The 22,762-nt window shown below is 54.7% G+C and overlaps 2 protein-coding genes across 6 annotated transcripts; one reads left to right on the top strand and one right to left on the bottom strand.

The window, feature by feature from the left end:
* Positions 1-1,171: 1,171 nt before the first annotated feature.
* On the bottom strand, positions 1,172-14,610 carry AGAP2 (ArfGAP with GTPase domain, ankyrin repeat and PH domain 2). 2 transcript variants are annotated; one of them, XM_080662620.1, is made up of 19 exons: positions 12,771-14,610; positions 11,034-11,092; positions 10,319-10,406; positions 10,036-10,121; positions 9,742-9,889; positions 8,621-8,755; positions 8,180-8,289; positions 7,580-7,738; positions 7,334-7,420; positions 7,147-7,251; positions 6,284-6,446; positions 5,999-6,118; positions 5,100-5,228; positions 4,185-4,244; positions 3,808-3,956; positions 3,609-3,699; positions 3,267-3,489; positions 2,911-3,166; positions 1,172-2,736 (listed from the first exon to the last, which is right to left on the bottom strand). In XM_080662620.1, the coding sequence occupies exons 1-19, from the start codon at positions 13,921-13,923 to the stop codon at positions 2,494-2,496; spliced, it is 3,564 nt and encodes a 1,187-aa protein (XP_080518746.1). In that variant the 5' UTR covers positions 13,924-14,610; the 3' UTR covers positions 1,172-2,493. The 2 variants fall into 2 exon arrangements, with proteins under 2 accessions (XP_080518746.1, XP_080518747.1); XM_080662621.1 differs by lacking the exon at positions 4,185-4,244 and having other exon boundaries at positions 12,771-14,042.
* TSPAN31 (tetraspanin 31) lies at positions 13,578-22,596 on the top strand. 4 transcript variants are annotated; one of them, XM_080662631.1, is made up of 7 exons: positions 19,928-20,103; positions 20,358-20,393; positions 20,600-20,767; positions 21,019-21,099; positions 21,452-21,583; positions 21,874-21,987; positions 22,088-22,596. In XM_080662631.1, the coding sequence occupies exons 2-7, from the start codon at positions 20,382-20,384 to the stop codon at positions 22,160-22,162; spliced, it is 582 nt and encodes a 193-aa protein (XP_080518757.1). In that variant the 5' UTR covers positions 19,928-20,103; positions 20,358-20,381; the 3' UTR covers positions 22,163-22,596. The 4 variants fall into 4 exon arrangements, with proteins under 4 accessions (XP_080518758.1, XP_080518756.1, XP_080518759.1 ...); XM_080662632.1 differs by lacking the exons at positions 19,928-20,103; positions 20,358-20,393 and adding an exon at positions 13,578-13,878; XM_080662630.1 differs by lacking the exon at positions 20,358-20,393 and having other exon boundaries at positions 19,816-20,103.
* The last annotated feature ends 166 nt before the right edge of the window (positions 22,597-22,762 follow it).

Raw genomic sequence — 22,762 nt, 5'->3', positions numbered from 1 at the left:
CTCTTCCTCTCCCTTTGCCTTCCCAAATCACACAACTGCATCTGCATTTTCAATGCACTGCACCCGACTCCATCTTTTCAACCAAGCATACTGTCCTTTGATCAGGCTACTGTACCGGGTGGTCACCCAGCCCAAGAAGCTGCAGAACCAGGGCCTCCATGTGGATGGGACCTGGGCCCATTGCTGTAACCACATCTAATTAGCTTGGTGGCTCACCTGCAGCTGAATGTCCATCATGGGGCTGAGAGCCGACACCGACTCTACTGGAAGACAATGGGCCGTTGACTGGTCCATCAAGGCGGATGACAACACGTGGGTGGCTGTGCCAAGCCTGTGTTGGCTGCTAGCCCAATACCACCCACCCAGCCCTCTCTCAGGGCAAACACTTTGGCTGCACATGAAGAATGAACAGCAGAACTGGCTACATGCTAAGCAAGTGCTGCAGTTATTGGAGGCAGCACTGGCCATAGGATGCTATGGCCTCACTGGTCCTGTGGCTGATGTGGAAGTGGGCAAATGTCTGCATCGACTGGGCATGGATTTCATGGACATTAGGGACTCTGCAGTCGGGAGATCTTGTACCTCTTCCCTCTTGGCCAAGAGAGGAATCCTAGTGTAATAAGCTCTACTTCCAGTACCAGGTGCTCCAAGTGAGCAGGCTAGCCTGGGACAGTTTTCCATGGGCTGGTCCTAGAGCTCTTACCAGGTGCCCAAGACATACCACTCAGGTAACCTAACGAAGGCAACCTGGCTATGAAGTGGAGGGCCTAGTAGTTTCAAAATTAGATCTGACTCCAAAGTTCCTGCTCTTAACCAAAACTACCCCATCCTCACTTCTCCAAGCAGCCCCCATTCCCTTCCTCTCCTCTAAACTCCATGCCCTAACTCCTTTCCAGAACCGGGGTCATCTTGGGAGTCACTTTTCTGCTCCCTGGATCCCCACTGTTGCTCTGACCTGCCTGTCTCCTTCTTCTACATGAACCCAAAGCTGTTGTACATGATGGAGTATCTGACCTATCACCTCAGTGCCCTTAGAGACTGAGGATACCCTGCCACCAGCCACAGCAGGAGACACCCTCTAGGGATGGCCCTCTCCCACCTCCAGTTCCCCACCTTGCCCAAGGCCATTCCCTGACCCACTTCTTCAAGAACAGACCAGCAGCTCACCCCCTAGACAAAATCATTTCCTCTTTAATTGCTGTTGAAGAAGATTCACACCACCTGTCTCTGAGGAGATGGGGGCAATGCCCCCTCCCCTTCCCAATTACCTGGTCCTTTGCAAAATATTTTAGCCAGGAAAAAAAAAAAAAGACCGGAAACCACTGACACAGAGGACCCAAGGGCTGGGTTGACTGAGGGAGGCAGGGCTGGGCCAGGTAAGTCCACCCCACCACCCATTTTCTGGGGATAGGGCAGGGGGCCTGGAAACCCTCCCAGCCACCTCACATCTTATCCTGGCTGGGAGGGATCATGGGGTTGAGGGATGGGTCTGGAGAAGCTCCAGTGGGAGGGAGGGGCTGTATATGAAAAATAGTGGGAGAGGGGTCCCATTGTAGGGGTGCCCCCTACCCCAGATCACCATGGGCGCTGCACAGTCACAGGTACGCAGTCACGGTCACAGACACTCACAACCCAAGAGCACCCCCACCCCACCCCACCCTCTTCCCACCCTTGGCTTTCCCTACCCTGAAACACCCTCCCCAAGCCCCTGCCCACCCCTGTCCCCTTGTTGGGGAACAAAGCAATAAATTACAAGGCTGCTACCCAGCCCCCTTAGCCTGCTCCTGCTCCATCCCTTCTACCTCCTAAGATAGTAATGAGGAGGGACCCAGGCTCTTGGCTCCCCCAGCCCTTTAGCTTCCATCCATGGGTGGCTTTAGGGGGACGTCTTGATTTCCACTCCTCATGGTCCCTTTCACGGAAAGGGTTGGGGACCCCCCTACCCCTCATGGGCAGCAGGGGTCCTGCCCCTCGCTGCCCTTCCCCTTCACTGGGCAGTGAGATTAGCATGGAAGGGGTGGGGTCCCTTATTGGCCCCAGGTCCCGGGGCTAGCCCTCCCCGAATTAAGCCCTCCCTCTGGCGTGGCGTCGCCCCAGGAGCCAGCCTGGGGATGTGCTCCAGGCCTTGGGATTGTCAAGCACAGGCCGGACTGGATCGTTCTCCCGCCCTTAGAGGGCGCGAGTGGGCATAGTTGGCCCAGGAGCAGGGAAGCGCGGGCGTCCCCTTCCTCAAACACCAAACGGGTAGACCCAGAGCAATCTAAGGGTGCAAACAGTGGAGAGGGGGCGTGTTGAGCGGGGTCTCCATGCCTCGTTGGGGAGAGGGAGGTGAGTTTGTGTCTTCTGGGGGGCGTGAGGGCTGTGCCTTCGTGGGGGGAAGAAGTGCTCTCATGGGGCGGGGGGCGGATTGGAGTGGTGAGTGGGTGCATCTGTCCAGCGGTCCACCCGGTGCGGTCGTGCCCGGCCCGTGGGGGTGTCTCTCCCGCTGGGCAACTATACCAGCGCAACGGGGGCGTCGGCGCGGCCCATGCTGGCGGCGCTGCTCCGGCGGCGGGGGCTGGGCGTGGCGATGATGCTGGGCGTGGTGGCCGCGCTGGGGGTGGTGGCGGCGCTGCCGCCCTCGCTGGGGCAGCCGTGCTGGAGGAGGATGTCGGCGCACAGCTGGCTCCCGGCCTGGCGGGCGTAGAACAGCGCGGTGCGGCCCTGCGCGTCCCGGGCGGCCACGTCGGCGCCGTACTGCGGGCGGAAATGGCCGGTTATCGCGCAGCCCCGGGAAGCCACCTGCACGCCGCTTCCCAAGACTTCCAGGCCCACTTAAAGGGTCCCTATGAGGATACCAGACTCCCCCTGCCTGGCTGTTTCCGAGACGGAGCCCTCCAAGACCCCTTCACCCACCCCGCACTCACGTACCCACAGCAGCAGCTGCGTGATGACGACGTGGGCGAGCTCGGCCGCCAGGTGCAGTGGGGAGCGAAGCTGCGGGTCTTCTACGCTGGTGTCTAGCGGCCCGTGTCGCGCGTGGGCCAGAAGCAGGAGGACGGCGGCCACGTCCTGAGCCTGCACTGCAGCCCACAGCTGGCGGCCCAGAGGCTCCTCCGGAGAACCCAGCGGCGCCAGGAATAGCAGCTGCTCGTACTTAGCGCGAATCCATGACTCACGCTCCTCCCTGCAAGACCAGGACCAATGGCAAGGGCTCTCGGAACCCCCACTCGGGACCCCCCCGTGGACCCTCTCGGGAGCCCTCCAGTATGTTCCCTCGCACATACCGCGAGGAGTCCCGCGTGGGTTTGGCTCGGCCCCGCGTGTTGCTCTCCCACACGCGGTTGGCCATATCGTTGCCAATTGCCGTCAGCACCAGGGTCAGCTCCCGAGGCCAGTCGTCCAAATCCAGCGAGCGGACGCGGGACAGGTGTGTGCCCAGGTTCCGGTGAATGCCGGAGCACTCGATGCAGATGAGTGCGCCCAGGTTTAAACTGGCCCACGTGGGGTCTGAGGACGGAGTGAGAAATTGGCTCCCCGCAGAGCAAACATGGGCACCCACCCCGAAATCGCCAACGCCAGCTAACCACACTCCCACCCGGGCCCCTCCACTGCCCCCTTGCGCTCACTGGGAGCCCCGCAGTCCACGCAGATAGAGTTCCCCTTGGCGTTCCGGATCGCCTGGATAGCCACGGCTTCGCTTTGGCTGTCTGTGCGCAGCTGCAGAAAGGGCTGGGGTTATTACTGACTCTCCTTCGGAGCCCTTCTCCAGATTCCTCAGACACTCACTCACCTCTGCTTTCCCCCCAAACCTTTCACACCCGTTACCTTGACCTTGCTGCTCTCACAGCATTGCAGACTGGCTAGGATCTGACTCTCAATTGCCTGGACCCAGGCATCCCGCTCCTCAAAACTGGCTGCCTCGAAGTGCCACGTCTGACCAGTGCTGGACACGATCAAGAACTCGAAGTTTTCCTCTGGGTGGGGGGATGGGATGGGGTCATGAGGGAGAGAGTTCAAACAGGAGCTGCCTTCCCCAAACCTTCCTCCCTGATGTCCATCCCAAGCCCCTGGGAGTGGGGAGAAGGGCTGGGGAAGCAGAGGTGGGGGAGAGCAGGAAGCCCGAGCACATGCAGGGGAAGGCAGGGGTACCCCCACCCCTCTGCACCCCAGCTGAGCGCCCCTCCCAGCTCCCCGCTTGTTACCTGCTTTATAAATATTTCTTAAACTACCAAAGGATTTTAGTTTCCACATTTTGCGCTTGGCTGGTTTCCCGAAGCGAAGGATATAGAGATAGAATAGAGAGCAGAACAGAGAAAAAGAGCAAGAAAGAGAAAAAGAGGTAGATGGAGAGATGGAGAGAGAGTGCCAGAGAGCCAGAGACAAAGCAGGACAGACAGATGGGGAGAGAAAGCAGAACTAAAGTCAGTGGCCCCGGAGCAGAGTAGAGCGGAAGCCAAGAGCCATGAGAGCAGGCAGATCTGGAGACTGGGTCTGAGCACCCAGCAGAGAGCAGGGGCGGTGGGGACCGGTTATCATGGTCAATGAGGAGCTGGGTCTCTGGGAGGGGAAGGGATGGTCAGGATCTGAGTAAACATGGGGAAAGGGTATAGAAGGTGGGTCAGGCCTGGGGTGAGGAGGCCTGGGGTTGAGAAGTCTTGAGGATTTGGGGGCTTCACTGGGGTCAAGAGCTGTCAGGGGAGCTTGGTGATCATAGGAAGTTACTGGGAACAGGGGCTGGATGGTCAGGAGCTGAGGAGTCAAAGGGGGACATTGAGATCAGGGGCTGAGTCCCTGGGGGTCATGGGGCTCTGGGTGCAGGAGCTGAGGTGGTAAACAGAGTTGAGGGCAGGAAGGTGAAGTAGAGGGTCATTAGGAGAGGGGTCATTGATCATGTGGTGCTGGGGACTGCTGGGGTAAAGGGCATGACTGGGCAACGAGAGGAAGGACAAGGGCTGAGGGGTGTCCATTCATTTTTTCACTAAATTATATGCAAAGTGGTAATGATAATCAAGCACTCAGCTCAGACACTTTTCCTCCTCCTGCAGGAACTAGGCCAGGGATCTAGAGTTGGGGGTGAGGGTCCAGAGTGGGAGTGCAACTGCCCACCAAGGCCTCACCTTCAGCCTGCCCAGCGGAGCCTTCAGTCTTGGACGGTGTTGTCAATTTTTTCCTCCTCTGCTTCTTCACCATGGGAGAAGGAGGAGGTTCCCGACTCAGGGGGCTCAGGTCTCCAGATGGGGTACAGTCTTAGGAAGGGGGACACAGCTGCCTCAGTTGCCCCTCCACAGATTTCCTGATTTCATCATACCCTGCCTCCTCCCCTGAACTAGCTTTGGCATTTTAGGATCCCCTCCTTTCAACAGTCCCTCTCCAGGAGGACCCCCTTGATTATTCCTGAGGAAGTGGGCAGATGAGTGGTTTAGAGTCAGACCTGTACTCAGATCCTGGCTCTGCCACTTACTGGCCTTGAGACCTTGAGCAAGTCACTTAATCTTCTGAGCCTCAGTTTCTTCATCCCTAAAATGGGGATAATAATCTTGACCTGACAAGGTTGTTGTAAGGATTACTTGTTACAATGTTACTCACTATTTTAAATAAATTAAGAACATATATATATATATATATATATATATATATATATATACACACACATTCCAAACACTGAATACTGACTATGTAGACAATGTTCTGTTTTTTTAAGCCTTAAAGCAACCCTTCAGGTAGAAACTGTTATCTCCATTTTATAGATGAGGAAACTGAGTCATGAAGAGGTCAAGTAACTTGCCCCAGTGGCAAGCCAGGATTCAAGTTCAGGCAATTTAGCTCTAGAACCCACTTGTCTTAAACATCATGATGAACACAATAATGCTGAGCTTGGTGCCTGCACCCAGTAGATGCTTAATGTATGCACTCATGCATTGGATTCCAGTCTCCAAGCTTCCACCCCAATTTCATTTCCCACCCACATCCCATCTGGGTCTGGAAGATAGTGGATGGAAGATGGGTCCTCACTGACCAGTGCTGAGGGCTCGGGCCAAATTCCGGTCTGGCTTCAGCAAGTGCTTGGATGTCTGGTCTGATGGTGGCTGCAGGGAACTGGGGCTGGAGCTTGAGCTTGGTGTGGGAGTAGTGGCTTCTGTTGGAAGGAGAAGAATATAAAACCTCAGTGAGCCACTCAGTCTCTGGGCCCATGCCTTAGTGGTACATCTTTATCACCCACCTTCTCACTTATCCAGTCCCTACTTCCCTACTATCCCTCCTTTCCCCTAGCCCTGGCTCCTTTGTCATGAGCCCCACTCACCAGGGCCTTCACCCATCTGGACAGTGCTCATGTCCTTGACAAGCCCATTGATGCTGGCTGAGGGGCCAAAAGCAGAGATGGCCCGTGGGGGCCGCTTGCCAGGGACTTTGACTGTTGTTCGTAGCAAGTCCATCTCCTTGCCGTGGGTACTATGGATGTAGTCCTGGAGGGGCACAGGGGTTGAGAATATAGGGAAGGTTGGGTTCCTTGGTGGTGCTGGGAAGCAACCAATAATAAGGAGTAGAGAAGGACTCAAGAGGGGGGGCTCTTAAAAAATTTTTTTTAAAGAAAAGAAAAAAAGCCTGGCCAGCATGGCTCAGTGGTTGAGTATCAACCAAAGTCATGGTTCAATTCCCAGTCAGGGCACATGCCCGGGTTTTGGGCTCAATCCCCAGGAGGGGGCGTGCAGGAGGCAGCCAATCAATGATTCTCTCTCATCATTGATGTTTCTGTCTCTCTCTGCCTCTCCCTTCCTCTCTGAAATCAATTATATATATATATATATATATATGGGGGGGGGGGGCCTCGTAGAGCTCAGTGGGCTGAGATGAGCTTCTAGGGGATGAGCCAAACAGTATTGGCTCAGCCTTGTCTCCTCCAAAAAGCATTCCCTGAGTGGTAGGCCAGGTGGAGGCCCTTTCTCCATGCTCTCCCACTAGGCTGAAAGTTCCTGGGGAGGTATCGTTACCTTTTCATCCCCGGGATGGGCACCGGGGAGGTACCTAACCTTCGACATGCTTGCTAAACTTAAGAGAACCAAACGAGCTTCCCAGAAGTATTAGTGTTTGTCAGAGGCACAGACTCGTAGAGCTGGAAGGGCGTCTAAGGCCAGCCACTGTGGCCAGCCAGCCTCTGCCACTCACGTTAATGCTGGGGTGGTAAAGTAGGAAGCCGTTACTGGACAGGGTCACGTATTTCTTCTTCCATTCTTTGTTCAAGGAATTGCCACTTCGCTTTAGTAGAAAGCTCTGTAGTATGGAGAAAGACATGTGGGTGAGCCCAGTTAGGATCAGCTACCTCCAGCCTGCCCTCAGCCCCTGGACCACCCACCTGTTTAATGGGAATGGCTCGCCCACTCCCTGTTGTCTCTCCCCGACTGTCCAAGCTCCGCTTTTCAGAGTCACTGCCCCGGCGATTCTGGAATGGTTATTGGCATCAGTTAGAGGATGGATGGAGGGATACACTGATGGAAGGACAGGAAAGACAGATGAATAAGGGCCCAAAAGAGGGGTCTAGGGACCAGGGAAGATGGGCAGGTAACGGGGGTCAGGGGATGGGGGTCAGCACATCCAATACCGCAAAAAGGCTGGTCCTGCGCTTGGCTGCCCGGTGCAGGGACCCTGGTGTGCTCAATCCAGCCACTGCCACTGCCTCAGCTCGGAGCTCGCGGTGACCAACATTGGGTGAGGACGGGAGGGAAGAAGAGTAGTCGCTAGTGTGGCCCCCGTTACTAGCCTGGAGAAGTCAAGATAGCTGAGATGCTCCCATCCCACCATGCTTCCGTTACATCTAGTTATGAGGAACCTGAGAAATTCCTTGATCTCATCACCATTTATGTGTATTAGCATTAATAAGCAAACTCCTCACTAGCATAGTCATAGTGCTTTAGTTTTACAAAGTTGACTTCACAAGTTTTTGCCATATAATTTTCCTAACAACCTTGGGAGGTTTAGGTGACTTGCTCAAGGACATTGCAAATGATGTTTGAAACCGTGTGGTTTTCCAGTCCAATGCACTTTTACAAATGGTATCACTACCATCCCCACCTGCCTCCTGCCCCCGCCCCCCCCCACCCGCCCCGCCACAGCCTCCTTGGGCACTCTGAACCTATCCTTGAATCACCAGCCACTCAGATTCTTACTAGTCCCTCTGTGGACCCTGAAACCCCCAACTCACCTGTCCAGCTACGGGAGTGGAAGCAGCTGAGTGGCTTGGGGAGCTGGGCAGGGATTTGCAGGCAGCCAGAAGCTGTTGCTGTTTGCGTAAGGTCACCACCTTCTGGGCCACTGAAGTGGGGAGGGGAAGGAGGTGTGAGCAGGGCAGATACCCAAGAACACCCTTCGGTGCCCAGCTTTGAGAAATCCCTAAGAGATAACATAGGCCCCAAGTTCCTTATCAGTGTGGCTTTCTTGCCACATGTAACCTTTCCAGCTCCTCCAGGCCAGAAAGACCTATGGCTATTAAGCAAGACTTCTCTGACCTCCTTGATCCCCCTGCCTCCCACACAGGCTAATGACCTACCTGTCATCTACAGAGAGAGGCCTGGATCCGCAACCTCCAAGACTATCCCAGGCCTCAAGCCCCGTTTCGCACCTTCGCTGGGATGACCACACTCACCCTCCTGGAAGACCCGGTCCACATTGAGCCCATAGGTCGCACACGTCTCATAGTAGCTGCAGCGTTTCATGTCTGCGCACAGAGCTCTGGCACGAGCATCACCCACGACCCGAGGGGAAGAAGCACTGATCCTGTCTGAGAACACAGGAAAGAAGCAGGATCAAGGCCCTTCCCCATTTTTCCTGCTTTCCTTTCCCTTGGGCTCCAGGACCAGGCTGGACCCACTAGGGACAGGGTGTGAAAGAGTCTCTCTCCTGTGGCCGGTGAAATGGAGTACATAGCCTTCTTTAAGTTCTGGACCGAGCTCAAATGCCCAGCTGCATTATGAGTAGGCTGAGTGCACTCTGTATGTCTTCAGAAAACACTTCAGAGTTGGGTGGAACTTCCTGACAAGATCTAAAATGGTTGAGACTCACAAGTGACAATCACCCTGTCCTGCAAATCTAACGAACCCTGAACTGAAAGGGAGAACGCCTGGCATGTGAACTAGGAAAAGGCTGAATAGCCGTGCGTAACAGGTGGCCTGCTCACTCTGCCACGGGAAACCTGGAGGCAAGCGACAGGTGGAAGCAGGCACCTGCTGGACAGGCATTCAGACAGCCCTGCCAGCCTCACACAGGTGGTAGTGGAAGAAGCTTTCTCGGCCCTGGTGGAGTCTGAGCACCTCTGAATCACTTCTTTAAAAGGTTTTCTGCCCTCTGTGTTTTCTCCATCATTTCATTTGTGCTTTCTCTTTGTTTTAAATAGGTTCCTTTGAAAGGTGTCAGCCTGACCCCGCTGCAGCAAGGGAGAATGGAAAAGGCTTTCTAGCAGCACTAGGGACTGAGCTTTGTTTCCCATGGTGATGGCATTGGGAAATGAGATCATAAAAACACAAGACAGGCGACATCTCAGAGGATGGAGATGCTACTATAGCTGTCCCTTCCTCCTGGGAGAGCCTCCTTCTCTCTGCTCCGGTCTTGGGAAGTTAGTGTTGGTTTAATGGCTCCCTTATCTGGAGATCAGGCTCCTTCCAGAGGTAACTAGAATCCATGTGGCCATTTCTATACCTTACCAAGTTCTCTTGTATGTTGGGCAATACCCCAGTAGCCATCAGTAGTACCTTCCCAGCCCCTCTTTACCTTGCGTCCCCACCAATGCCAGCGCCAGACCTCCTCGTCCCTCCCCCCGAAGGGAGCTCAGCTGCCCGTGGAGACGGCTCACGGCCTGGAAACTGTTCTCATCCTCCAGGCTGAAGACCAAGATCACAGCATCTGCCCAGCCTGAGAACTTGCGGGGGGTGAGGGGACAAAGAGAGGGTCAAACAAGCCCACTTCTTTTGATGCTATTCCCAGTTAGATCTGGGAAACAAGAGCCCACTTCCTTGGCCAGTGCTGACCCCAGCAAGCCTGCCTACCCCATACCTCACCCCTCACCTTGGCATCAGGTGCCCCAGCTTCCTCTCGGATCAACACCAGATGAGTCTGTCCATCCACCAGCATCTCTTTCTTGTGCTGCTCACCTGTGCAGAAAGGTTGGAAGTGATAGGTCAGGGGTCACAGGTCACCAGACCACCCCATCATCCCTCTACTTTAGCTGTCATGGCCTCATCCTTCCCTCTGGTCTCCATTCCCACCTAGTCATTGATCACACTGCCTAGTCATTAATCCTGGACCCCTGACCCCAATCCTTAGTTTGCTATGGCTCCTAAGAACTCACTCTCTGTCTTCTCCAGCACCTGGTATGAACCAGTCAGGAATCGATGGATGAGCGATGACTTCCCACTCCTGGCGTCACCCAGTACACCCTGCAGACAAGGTTGCAGAGCAGAGATTATGGAAGTTTAGAGGTGGCAGTATGCTTGAGTCTGGAGAACTTGAAGAGATTGGCAGTGTTAAATCATCCAGGGAGGGTCCCACAGGGACCCTGGATGACAGTCAGGAGCACATCTGGGAAGATCAGGCCAGGAGTATGGCAAGAAATAATCCCAAAAAGCTGAATAATCTCAGCAACTCAGTACCATTTGTGTGTGTGTGTGTGTGTGTGTGTGTGTGTGTGTGTGTGTGTGTTGTGCTGTTTATAAAAAATACTAGATGTGTGTATAAGGGGGAGGGAGCATGTCATAGCCCTAGGCACTGGTTGAAAAGTTTTACCCAATTCTAGGCAATAGAACATGAAGGACTATAGGAGAGATGCCAGAAGTGAGGAGAAGCCTGAAAGACAACCATGGATAAATAGGGGAAAAGAGACTAAAGAAAAAGTTGTGAGGATGTATCAAGCCTCAGGAAAGTGCCATGAAGGTAGAATCTCAGGAGAACTAAAAAACGATTCCCTTTTCTCACAGAGAGAGGGGAAGGAAGAGATGAAGGAGAGAGTTGAGAGCACAGTGAACAGGAGGTCAGCCTTCCTGCAGACAAGGGGACCAGGTACCTACCAGGCGCAGTTCAGGAATGGAGCGGCTCAAAGTCCATTCCTGGCTATTGACCACAGCCTCTGTAATGGGAAAGGAGCCATAAGAGGGGATGCTCCAGGTTCAGGAGGACTTCCAACCCTCAGCCACCCCTCCTCCTTTTGCAGCTTTTCTTAACCCTCAGAACCCTGCTTGGGCTGGGGAGCTGCGAGGAACGGCTAGGTTTGAGAGTGGTCCCCAGTCCTCCCATCCTAGCCAGCTCTCCGCACAGCTGTTGCTGCCGCTCAGTGGTTGCTTAGCAACGGAGTCAGCAAGATGAAAATACTTCACTTGGCATCTCCCTTAAAACACATCCCCAAACTGTAAGTCCCTGCCCCAGACCTTGAGACCAGGGCTCTGACAGCGGTGGGTCCTTTTCTCTAGTCTGGAAGAATTTAAGAGGGTCTCCTACCCAAATGCCTGTCTGATTCCCGGGCTGACCCTAGGAGGCGGGGCTGGGACATAGAAGGGAGTGGATCTTCCTCAATCTCCATTTCACAGCAGAGAAACTGGGGTGAGGGATATGCCTTCCCTTTTTTAAGGTCAATGGCTGAAGGCCCTGACCCCTTCCCACAGACCAAGGAATGGTGCTTGGATTTTCTATGCCCCCTTCTCCCATAACCGTCCCCACAAGCATGCTCCAAAAGAAACATGGGGAAGGGCTCCACTCCCTGGCGAAGAGAAGCCACAGGCCTGGAGGAGTGGGAGGAGGCAGGATGCTCCTTCCGCCCGCCGGGGCCAGCCCCCGCGCCTGACACTGGCCGGACGTTCCCGGGGTGCCGCAGCTGCGGCGGGAACTCTGGGATCCGGAGCCATCTGCTCCCACCCGCTCCAGAGCCAAATCCCGGGAGCCGCCCCCGCTCCCGGACCTGCCTCCCCTCCAGGAGTGTGAGCTAAACCATGAGTCCCTCGCCTCTCTTCCAGGAGGAAAAAGATAAGAACTAAAGACACCCCCTCCCCGGGAACCAAGCACCACCTCCTCCGTACCCCTCCCAAGTCTCCAGGGGGGGAGAATTGCCTTTGCAGCAGTTCCCCCCTTAAGTCACTCCTGGTCAGCCCCCTGGGGGTTTCAATTAGGCTGTGGGGCCTGGGTGGGCAGTGGGGCAAGTGAGGCTTCCTTCCGCCCCCTCTCACTTCACGTGCAAGTGTTCCTGTTCCACACCACCCAGTCCCGAGCTCCCTGACTTCCCAATCCACCTGAATGGAAAGAAACAGTCCCTTCCTGCGGCCCCACCAGCCTGCTCCCAGCCCAGGGGATGACCTGTCCCTGGCCAGCAGCTGCCTGCAAGGTCATTCTCATGCCACCTGCCCCCAGTGCCCAGGGGAAACTGAGGCTTCCTGATCCCCTTCCCCTTCAGCGTCCCTCTGGGCAAAGTCCTGTTTCCATGTTCCCAGACTCCAGCTGGGGCTGGAAGTGGGGTCTGGAGCTTGAGCAATTTCCAACAGTCATTCTGACCCAGGGTATTATTTTCCCAGAAAGCTCTGAGGCTTTCTGAATCCCCCTGAAATCAAGTCATTTCTCATGTCCCACCATGTAGCTACTCACCCCCGTCAGGACCTCTTATTAATCCTTACCCCAGTCCTTGGCAGAGAAGCCAGCCTGGTTCCTCTGCCCACCCAGGAGAGAAGCTTCCCCAGTTCAGTCCTGCAGGGCTCCCCCAGCCCACGCTGAGCCTTCCAGGCGCCCTCCCCTCCCGGTTCTCAGACTCTGGTCCTACTCACTAGGGGAGGTGCGGAGCTCTGTGCCCAGCAGCTCCCGGGACCCGCTGCCAGAAGACAGGCCTGGGGGTCCAGCAGGGGGCCCGGTACCAGGAGGCCCCCCTGTGCTCTTGGTGAAGATGCCGCTGATAAACTTGAGCATCTTGCGATCCCGAGTGGATGCTCGGCCCCCCTCCCGGCCGCGTTTCAGCCCTGGAGCTGGGGGCTCCAGAGTGTTTGGAGGTGCAGGCCCCGTTGGCATCGCGGAGGCGACGGTGAGAGCAGTGCCTGGAGCCGAGGTTGCTGGGATGGTTAGTGGAGGAGGAGAGCCGGCAGGTGGTCCGGGGTGCAAGTCACTGTTGTCCAAGGTCTTACTCTTGCCTTTCCGGGGGGACAGTTTCCCTCGGGCTCCGGACCCAGCTCCGACCCCACCAGAGGTCGTGGCTGCCGTTCCTCCCGCCCCTGCGGCAGCAGCTCCCGTCCCAGCGCTGCTCTTTGACCCCTTGACCCTGGGCTTGCCCTCGCTTTCGGGCCATGACAGGCGGCTACCTGCGCCCTTGCCCGCGCCGGCTTTGGCGCCACTCGTGGTCACGGTCTTGCAAGGCTTGGGAGCCGGCGGAGGAGGCGCCACCTTAAGCCTCCGGCTGCCAGTGCCCGGGTGCGGGGAGGACGAGCCGGGGACGCCACCTCCCGCCCGGCCTTCAGGTTCTGGGCCCCCCCAGCTCGGGCTGCTGAGCAAGGGGCGCCGAGAGGAGGTGGGAGCGGCCCCGGGCTTGGGGTCGGGGCTCAGCCCCCCGGAAAGCGGGGGCCCCGGAGGGGCGGCCCAGAGGGAGAGGCGACGGCCGGGAGCAGGGGAGACGGGGCGGGCGGGACTGGCCGGAACCGGGGACAGGGCGGGGGTCTCGGCGCCCTCGGCGCCCCCAGCGCCCGCGCTGCTCGTGCTGATCCACAGCGCATCCTGCCGGTGGAAGAGACGCTCGTGCCGCTTCTTGCCCGGCTCCTCCGAGCCTCGGGGGCTGCCAGGATCCCCAGTCTCCGCACCTCTGGTCCCAGGGGCGCCTGCTGCGACCGCAGACGGGGAAGGTGGCGGCGGAGGCACCGACTCGAGCTTGACCAGGGTCAGCGAGATGAGGTAGGTCGTTGTCCGGCGCTGAAGCGCGCCCGCGCCCCGGCTCATGGGGCCCCGAGACCCCCGAGCTGGGGAGGGGAGGGGACTCCCCTGGACTGCCTCAGGGGGGCCCGGCCATGGGGCCGCCCTGCTCGCCGCCCCCAGCCCCCGGACCCCGCTGAGCCCCCGGCCCGGCTCCGCTGTCGCCGCCGCCTCCGCCGCCTCCGCTTGCGCCCCCCTCCCATCACATGGGGCGCCCCCTCCCCATGCTCCCCGCCCTGCGCCCCCACCCCGTCGGAGCCCCGGGACCTTGGTGCTGCTCCAGGGAGGCGCGCCGGGCCGTGCACCCCGGCCTGGGTGGGGGCGCTGAATGGGCGGGGAGGGCGGGGAAGACAGGAGTGGGGGCAAATAGGGGAGAGGGAGGGAAAGGGGGACCTGAGGCTTGGGGAGAAGAGGAATGGGTGCGGGGGAGGCAGAGGCGGGGAATGGGGACTCAAGGGACAGGGGCCGCGGGTGAGGGTCGGAAGGGGGTCCCTAGGAGGGTGGGGAGCTAAATGGGGCTGGTCGTGCGGGGGATTCGCAGGGGCGCGGGGAGGATGCTGGGGATGGAGATACAGTCGCCGGCGGGGGAGGAAGGGGAGAAGCCGGAGGGGTGGGAACCCACGGGTGTGGGGTCTGGGAGGGGAGGGGCGTGAGATCCGGGCGAAGGGTCCGGGGGGCTCGCCGGGGCTCGGCTCGGTCCGGATGCTCGCTGTGTCCGGGCGCTCCCCTCACATTGAGGAGGAGGCAGCCCCCACCCCCCCATCGCTCCCCCACCTTCTCTCTACCAGCACGGCTGTCTGCGAAGGCGGTGCAAAATCCAGGACTGGATTTTCCTCCCAAACCCTGGGCTGGATTTCCTGGAACTTGGACTCACCTACTCCAACACTCTAGCCCCCTCCCCGAGCACAGCACAGTAAGGGAGCGCGACTGTTGGGTGCGGCATTTAAGGACTAGGGTAAAAATCAGTCTAGGAGTGAACAGTCCACTGCGAAAACGGAGCAAATTCTGGGGAAGCTGATGTAGAAAGGTGGAGAACTCTGAAATGCTGTTCCCAGGACCCCTTGTTCTCCCCCAGGCACTTGCACGTGTTCCTTCCCCATAATCCAGCCCTCTCACCCACCTCCACCCCCACTCAGGCAATACATCAATGAGGCCACGTTTTGAACACAACTGTCCCAAAGTGAACTTGAAAAGTGTCCCCTGGGGACGGGGACAAACATGGAACTTAGCAGGATAGGAAGGAGGGGAGGGTGCCTCCTGCAGGGAGAGACCTGGGGGCTCAGAACAGCCCAGGCAGAAATGTGAATCAAAGGCTGCAGCTGGAGGTGGAAGGAGAAGGAATATGTCTACAGATTGACACCCCCCCATACTAAAATGCATCCCGTCTCCATAGCAACCCCAGCTCCAAGAGTGCCTCAGAAACAGCGGGGATAAGCCCGAGAGGAGGGATCCGTATACATGGTGGTGTGTGTGTGTGTGTGTGTGAGGGGGGGACTGCCATGTGATTTGGGGTTCATGGAGGCACCACCCTCACAATTAGTTACCCACATGTGGGTTATTTAGCGCCCCCGAATATAAGGAGCCCCTCAGTTCCTGTAGCTCCCATTCTCTAGGGACCCTGCAGTGCAAGGCTCACTGTCCTCAAGCCCGGGGAGAAGGATCAAGGGGTTAGGCCTATGGGGAACCGAGATGGAGACCCTGCAAGGCTGGGATGGGAGTTAGATGAGGCCTCCCGCCAGCCTTGGCGAACCCACCCCTGGACTCGGGGAGTCTCAGCGTTCCCCTAATTTGGCGTCCCATCCTCCTGACGCAGCCGAGACTATAATAGTGCTGTCGTGGGCGGCTCTTGGAGGCAGGAGCCCGTGGCGTGCACGGCCTGGTAGGGGTGGAGGGTGGAGGGTGGAGGGCGGTATCGGGATGCTGGATACCCTTTGTTTCCCCCTAGACCTGTACCCAGTCCTTCCGCAGGCCTGCCCTGAGATCCGCAGCCTCCCCCCCACCCCGCCCTTGCAGCGTTAAGATGACACCATCCCCAGGACAGGAGACCCTTCAGTAGTCTTTTCTGAAAGAAAGTGAAGAAGATTTGTTGATTCTGGCTTAATTTTTTTTCCTTCCATTGGTGGCCCCAGTTTTCCTTAAGGGAAACAGAATCCTGACTCTTGGGGAGAGTGGAACAAATCACTTACGAAAAGTGGAGTCTTCTCAGAGATTCCAGCCTCTACCCTCCTCACTCCCTCCTCCAGAGCTAAGCAGAGGCCTCTACCTGCCCTAGACATGTCCTCTCCCCACTATTTTTCTACAGGAATGGGGCTTGGAGTTCCTCCCTAGGAGGCCCCATGGGGCCACTTCCCCTAGGTCTGCCTTTCCAACAATAAATGCTGTAGGGAAGGTGTCAGCTGTAGTTCTTGGCAAAGGGTGGGGGACAGGAGGCACCAGCATCAGAGGGCACTAGGGAGGGTATTATCAGACTGTTCCCTTAGGATCCCAAACCAAACTGTTCCTTCCAAAAGTTGTGCTCTGGTGGCCTTTACCATCAGAGAGATCTGGCAGGAGGACTTCTTTACTGCCCCCATCTGCCACCCCCAAGCAGCGGCTAAAAATGGAGAGGCTGAAAGACACCAGGATATGGAGGATGTGCTTCTCCCAGACACCTTTCCTGAGCAAAGGAGCCCGCTTTTGTTAGCTCTCTGCCACCTCAGAGGTAATGAGACGAGAACAGTCCAGAGAGACCTCCAATTCCATCAGTTCCTTAGTGGTGGTGCCTCATGGATGGATGAGCCCTTCCTGCCAGGGCCCCACCACAGCGTTGAAGCTGGGGTGGGCAGGAGGATGTGGCGGATGGTGTTGCCATGGCAGCACTTCCTTCCTGCATTGTCATCACTTGTGCTAAGGGCACTAAGAAGGTACAGCGGAAGGTGTGTGGGGGGAAGACAGGAACAGGAGCATGGAGAAGAGAGGGGACCTAGAAGAGTCCTGGAGCACTTCTCTACACTTCGGCTGTGCAGAGCATGCTGCATGAATGTTAGTGTGTGCCTGGGAGCCTGAGATTCTCTGTATGGTCATTTTAATGTGTGTACGCATTTGTGTGTGTGTGTTTCTCTGTACAGCTGGAGAACAAGAGGTCACTGATCCCTCGTGGGTCCTGGGAATGAACACATTATCCAGTCCCAGAACCTCCTGCCCCAGACTGCTTCCTGCCACGGATTCCCCAGGCAGGGTCCAAGCCTACCCCATGCTCACCCACTTCTCCATTTCCAAGAAGGTCAGCTCAGCAGTGACCTGTATTTTGATCCCCTAGGAGAAGGCTCAGAGTTGGGGAAAGAGGAAGAAAGACACCACCCATGTCTTTTCCCGTCTTTTCCAAATGTATTCTTCCCCTAAATCCCAGCTCCATCTTGGGGACTACTAGGAAATGACTTTCTGGGAAATGATGTAGGACCCATTAAACTCTTCTATGCCTCTTCTGTTCCCCGATACCCCCAAGTTGGGAGCTAACCCTTCTCTTACCTCGTATGCTGTTCAGTGAGGCCTGGATGCTGTCACGAAGTTCCGAGTCGCCCACCCTCTCTGCCAGTTTCCTGAGGCGGCTTAGAGCCTGCTTGGCTACCTCATGTCGTTTGACTTCTGCTCTCACTGCAGCTACAGCCAGCTGCCTTTGGGCATGCATGTTACCCAAACCTGCCTTGCCAGGCTAACAGCAACCTCTGGCCCTGAAGCCCATGGCCCCACAGCCCCCAAACTCCAGAAGGCCCCTTCTGCTGTGCCCCAGAACTCCCCGCCCCTGCCCGCCCTTCCGTCTGTCGGCCTCACTTCCTGACTGGTGAGTTTCAAACCCACAGCCTGGGACAGCACTACCTCCTGCACCTCCCACTCCCTCTAGTGTTGGCTCATCAGCTCTGCCAGCCAGCCTCTGCTAAGATTCCCCTGTCAGGTAAATGGAGAAACCTTAATAAGCATCCAAGCACCCTAGGGCCTCCTGTGGGAGGTGGCTAATTAAGATGGGTGTTGGTGCTGGGAGAATGTGGCAAGCCAGGTCCCAGGTGCAATCCTAAACTCTTGGTGACCTACAGATTTGTGTCAGTCTCAAGCTTGCAGGAATCCATACACACTTAGCCTGTAACTCTTAGAGCCCTGCATTCCAGTTTATAGTTGTAATCACCACCCACGCTACACATCTAAAAAGCTTACATCCTTACCTCTTGCAATGTAACCCTTCCTCAGTCAGCTACCCACTGCAACCACCTCCTGGTTAAAAGGGTCAAGCAGTTATGGGGAAATTAGGTTATGGAGAAGGACCGTAACCTATAACCAGGCAAAACCACCATGCTCCATGTTCAATTACTTCCCTAATAATTAACTTGTCTATAACACAATAGTTAACAACATACCTTCATATATATCATGTTCATGACAGGCCCAAGGGGTAGGATTAGTATTCAGCAAAGAAAACGGAAGCTCAGAGAGGCCAGCAGAAAGTGAAACAAATATGTGGCTCTAGGTCTTCTAATTCTGATACCCTTTTACCACACCACCCAACTGGTTGGCTGCTTGCTAACCAATCCCCCTTAACCTTAATGCCATTGTCTTGCTCTTGGTATAGGACCAGAAAAAGAAGAGGGTAGATGAGGAATTCAAGAACAGAACAAAGATGCAAGGAGGATGAGGGGAGAAATGGTGGATGGTTTGATCTAATTACTTTGTTTCAAGACTCTGCCCTTTCTGGCCCTGCCAAATGTCTGTTCTTCTGCATATCTTCATGATATCAATTTATAAAAGATAGGGGATTGTAACTATATGAATATTTCTGTAGCTGGAGATAAGGAAACTAAGGTTGAGATTACCCACTGGAACCTGTAAAATTGTCTGAACAGTAACCAATACTTAGTATTTACTATGTGGCAGGTACTGTTCAAAGCATTTTACATATATTAACTCATTCAGCCCTCACAATAACTCAAGAGGTAGGTGTATTGTTATTTATCTACATTTTACAGATGAGGAAACAGACACAGAAAGCTTAACTAATTGGCCAAAGATTACACAGTTAGTGATTGGAAAATTGGAACCATGCAGTCTGACTAGCAATAAGACTATATACTGCTTCTGCAGTCATTGAATCCAAGTACACACATACTTAAATCATTCTGTGGGGTTGAAGGGAAGTTTTTCATTTGTATTCCTACTAAGACTACTTCTTCCTCTTTTCCCATTCCCGTAAAAACGGCAGCGTATCCAAGCACTTGTTCAATAATAAACATATGTTGACCAAACATCCACTGTGCCCACCCCAGAGTGAAAATGTGTGACTCTTCCTTACTCTCAGATTTATTCATATTCCAGACCCCTTCCTTCGTCATTTTTTGTAAGCTCTGGACCAGGCATGTGTTCTGAAGGCATCAGGCACACCCATGTCTGTGGCTTTGTCACATACAGTAGTGCACTGACCAAGGCTGCTGTTTTACATTTTTAATATCGAGTATATTCACACCCGTTAGGGGGGATATGGAACGGGACATGTGTACTAGTGGACATGCTTGCAAATGTGTAAGGATTTGCTGGGTGTTGCTGTGCCCAAACCGGGACCTCTGTGGTTGGGCTAAATAACTCAATATTTTGTTCCTCTGGGTGTTTCCGAGTGTGATGCAATAACAACAAACAATGGCATCATCGTGAGGTCACTGCAGGACAAGGGAGGAGCCCTTTCGCCTAGCCCGGGCAGTCCTGTCTTCTCTCTCTTCGCCGGAGTTTCTCCAAAGCCTCCTCTCCGGGATTAGCCTCTTCCAGCTGCGACGAGGGAAAGCTTCACTTTCAATCCGGGGTTTCCAAGTTTAGGCACTGATCTCTAGGCGAATCTTTGCAAGCCCTGCCTCCACTCTTAAGTTTCATCCTATAAAGAACCTAAAGGAGGGGCCGGGAGGCGGGTCAGTAACGCAATGCCGATTGATTGGCATTCGGGCCGTCGACGTCCTGTTTTAGCCCTGAGTTTCTCCAATCCAGAGGCAGGGGTGGGACGGTGCAGGCGCAGAGAATTGGGCTTAGGTGGACTAGATTTAAAGAGACAGAAGCTGTCGGGGTCCAGGAAGACTGTCCCTAAGACCCTCTCCCTAAGTCCTTGGGACCACTCGGGTCCCCAAAGCTGGGGAGATGGTTTGCGGTGGCTTTGCCTGCTCCAAGAATGCGCTGTGCGCGCTCAACGTGGTCTACATGGTGAGGTTTTGGAGGTGGGGAAAGCTTCAAGGTGGAGAGACGAGTGGGGAGATTATTCAGGGGACTTCCGGTGGGTAGAGGGTGTACAGGGTGTTCCAGGAAGATTCCCAGGAACTTCCGGCGAAGAGGGAATTCCTGGGGACTTCCGTGGGTAGAGGGGAGACTTCCGGTGATCGGAGGGTTTGTTTGGGGGTGGGGGAATGAACTAGGGGTTGTGGGAACAAAGACCTCTCCCTCCTTTTTGTGAACTTTAGTTTCTCCCAAAATAGAAGTGATGGATGAAGCTAAAGGTTCGGTTTTTATATTCATAGATTACTATCCTGCAATCCCTTACCCCCACTCCATCCCAGCCATTCTGACCTCCTAGGGTAGGAGTGCCCAGGGATGTTACAGATTTCCATAGCACCTCCTCTCCTAGTCCCGGGTGCCCTGTAAGGCCTTTGGCTGTGCTGCACGCTAGAGTTCTGATATGTATCCTGCTTTCTGTTTCCCATAGCTGGTAGGCTTATTGCTCATCGGAGTGGCTGCTTGGGGTAAGGGCCTGGGTCTGGTGTCCAGCATCCATATCATCGGAGGAGTCATTGCTGTGGGAGTCTTCCTCCTGCTCATCGCAGTGGCTGGACTGGTCGGTGCTATTAACCACCACCAAGTTCTGCTGTTCTTTGTATCCTGACCCAAAGTGATGGGGCACTATAGAACTCTTGGGAGGGCTGAATGGGCTAGGAAGAAATTAGACCTCAGGGATCTGGGGGGACATGTCTCTTTGCTCTGCTCTTTGAAACCGGGGCTGATGATTTTATTGCTTTCAACTGACATGGTTGTATAAGTTCTATGAATAGATGAAACCAGATGATTGTTAGAGGTGGAACATAAAGGAATCTAGGACTTTTTTTTCCCCATAACTCTTCCTCTCAGTACATGATCATCCTTGGTTTGGTCTTCATCTTCCAGTTTGGAATCTCTTGGTCATGCCTGGCCATTAACCGAAGCAAACAGGTAAGGGGGATACCCTTTCAAGTACTTGCATTTTGCTCTAACCTCTCCCTAATAGTCTTGCCCCAAAGATCATTCTTAGATCTACCACTTCCAGACTCGAGCCATTTGCTTCCCTAGGATGTCTGGCTAATTTTCCATGACGATGTAAGAGAACCTTAGGTGGATATTTATCATTGGGTCTGTATAACTGTGACAGGCTCCTCCTCACCGCGCCGCCCCCTCTCCCCCCGCCCGATGTTGACTCCCTTTGCTGGAGTAGGGAAATTGAGGTACTTGAACTGAGATCAAAATGTAGGGAGAATCTTAAGGTTAGCAGCATCAAATAATTTCCCTCTGCCTATATATCCTCCAGACAGATGTCATCAATGCTTCTTGGTGGGTGATGAGCAACAAGACCCGGGATGAACTGGAAAGAAGTTTTGATTGTTGTGGCTTATTCAACCTCACAACCCTCTATCAACAAGATTATGCTTTTTGCACTGCAGTGAGTTGGCAGGGAAGGGTGGGTAGGAAAATTGGGGAAGGACAGTGCCTAAATTGGTAGGTTTTAGTTTGAATAGGATTGCCTCTCTAGCAGCTGTCTTGTATTGGGGCTGTGTGCTGCTGTGTTGGGAGTGGGAATGGATCCAAAAGCTATAGAGAACTAGCTAAATGGGATTTCAGTCTGTAAGATACTGATCAAAACTGGTAAATTTCTAGGGTCATTTATCATAGGTGTTGGGACAGGGCATCTCTTAGCAACTCTGCATCCTCCACATACACTTTTTATCCTAGGTCTGCAAGAGCCGGAGACCCACATGCCAGATGTGTGGAGAAAAGTTTCTTAAACATTCAGATGAAGCCCTAAAAATCCTGGGGGGTGTTGGACTCTTCTTTAGCTTTACAGAGGTAACATTCTCCAGTCCTCTCATATGCACCCTTTCTCTACCTGTAAGTCAGCCCCAGAGATTCAGAATTGGTACTTATCTTTTTCTCTTTGCTGCTACAGATCCTTGGTGTCTGGCTCGCAATGAGATTTCGGAACCAGAAGGATCCTCGAGCCAACCCCAGTGCCTTTCTCTGAGACTCTGGATCCTTTTGACTTCTCTCCTGTTCTCCCTAAACTTTTTCTTCCTCCCTTAGGGAAAACCCAGGGTCAGTGACCTTTTTTGTTTGAGAAAGAGGAAAGGCCCTTTGCCATCCCCTAAAGGTGGCTGAATAGCCAGGCTCTCTGCCTTGACAAGATTATGAGGAATACAGAGAAGCCTCTTCTTTCCCTGAGTGGATATGGGAAGCTCCTGGGAGTGTATGAGATGGTATGGGGGTCCGAGTCATTCCTGGCTGTCTCCCCTCTTCTCCCTTCCACATGCCGGACCACCACAATACATCCTGGCCTGGCTCCAAGGAAAACCAAGGACAGAGCCAGAGAGAAAACCACCAAGAAATCTTTCTTGTAATAACAGGACCGTTTTGGGGGAAGGTCAATGAATATAAAAATAAAAGCCATTTAAACTCCAATTCAAAGCAGCAAATTGAATGCCTGCCTTGTGTTCTCTTACCAGTTGAGGGGCTCCACTGACTATGTAGGCCCTGTAACCTAAGGAGAATCTTTAAGATTCTGCAGTGAAATCTATCTTCCAAATGGTTTGTCCAAATCCCCAAATAGCAAAGCCAATCAAAGGAA

Source organism: Plecotus auritus (assembly GCF_963455305.1).
Source record: "Plecotus auritus genome assembly, chromosome: 3".
Lineage (NCBI taxonomy): Eukaryota > Metazoa > Chordata > Mammalia > Chiroptera > Vespertilionidae > Plecotus > Plecotus auritus.
Note: the sequence above shows the minus strand (reverse complement) of the source record. Positions and strands in the feature narration are given on the sequence as shown.

Bases quoted from the DNA above. Each gene is read 5' to 3' on its own strand.
- AGAP2 (XM_080662620.1), bottom strand. From the start codon at position 13,923: ATGAGCCGGGGCGCGGGCGCGCTTCAGCGCCGGACAACGACCTACCTC. The intron at 10,122-10,318 runs GTGAGTTCTTAG...CTTTCTGCACAG, and splicing joins GGTGCTGGAGAAGACAGAGA to GTGAGCAGCACAAGAAAGAG. The intron at 6,447-7,146 runs GTGAGTGGCAGA...GTGCCCCTCCAG, and splicing joins TTTACCACCCCAGCATTAAC to GACTACATCCATAGTACCCA.
- TSPAN31 (XM_080662630.1), top strand. From the start codon at position 20,041: ATGGTTTGCGGTGGCTTTGCCTGCTCCAAGAATGCGCTGTGCGCGCTC. The intron at 20,768-21,018 runs GTATCCTGACCC...TCTTCCTCTCAG, and splicing joins ACCAAGTTCTGCTGTTCTTT to TACATGATCATCCTTGGTTT. The intron at 21,988-22,087 runs GTAACATTCTCC...TTGCTGCTACAG, and splicing joins TCTTCTTTAGCTTTACAGAG to ATCCTTGGTGTCTGGCTCGC.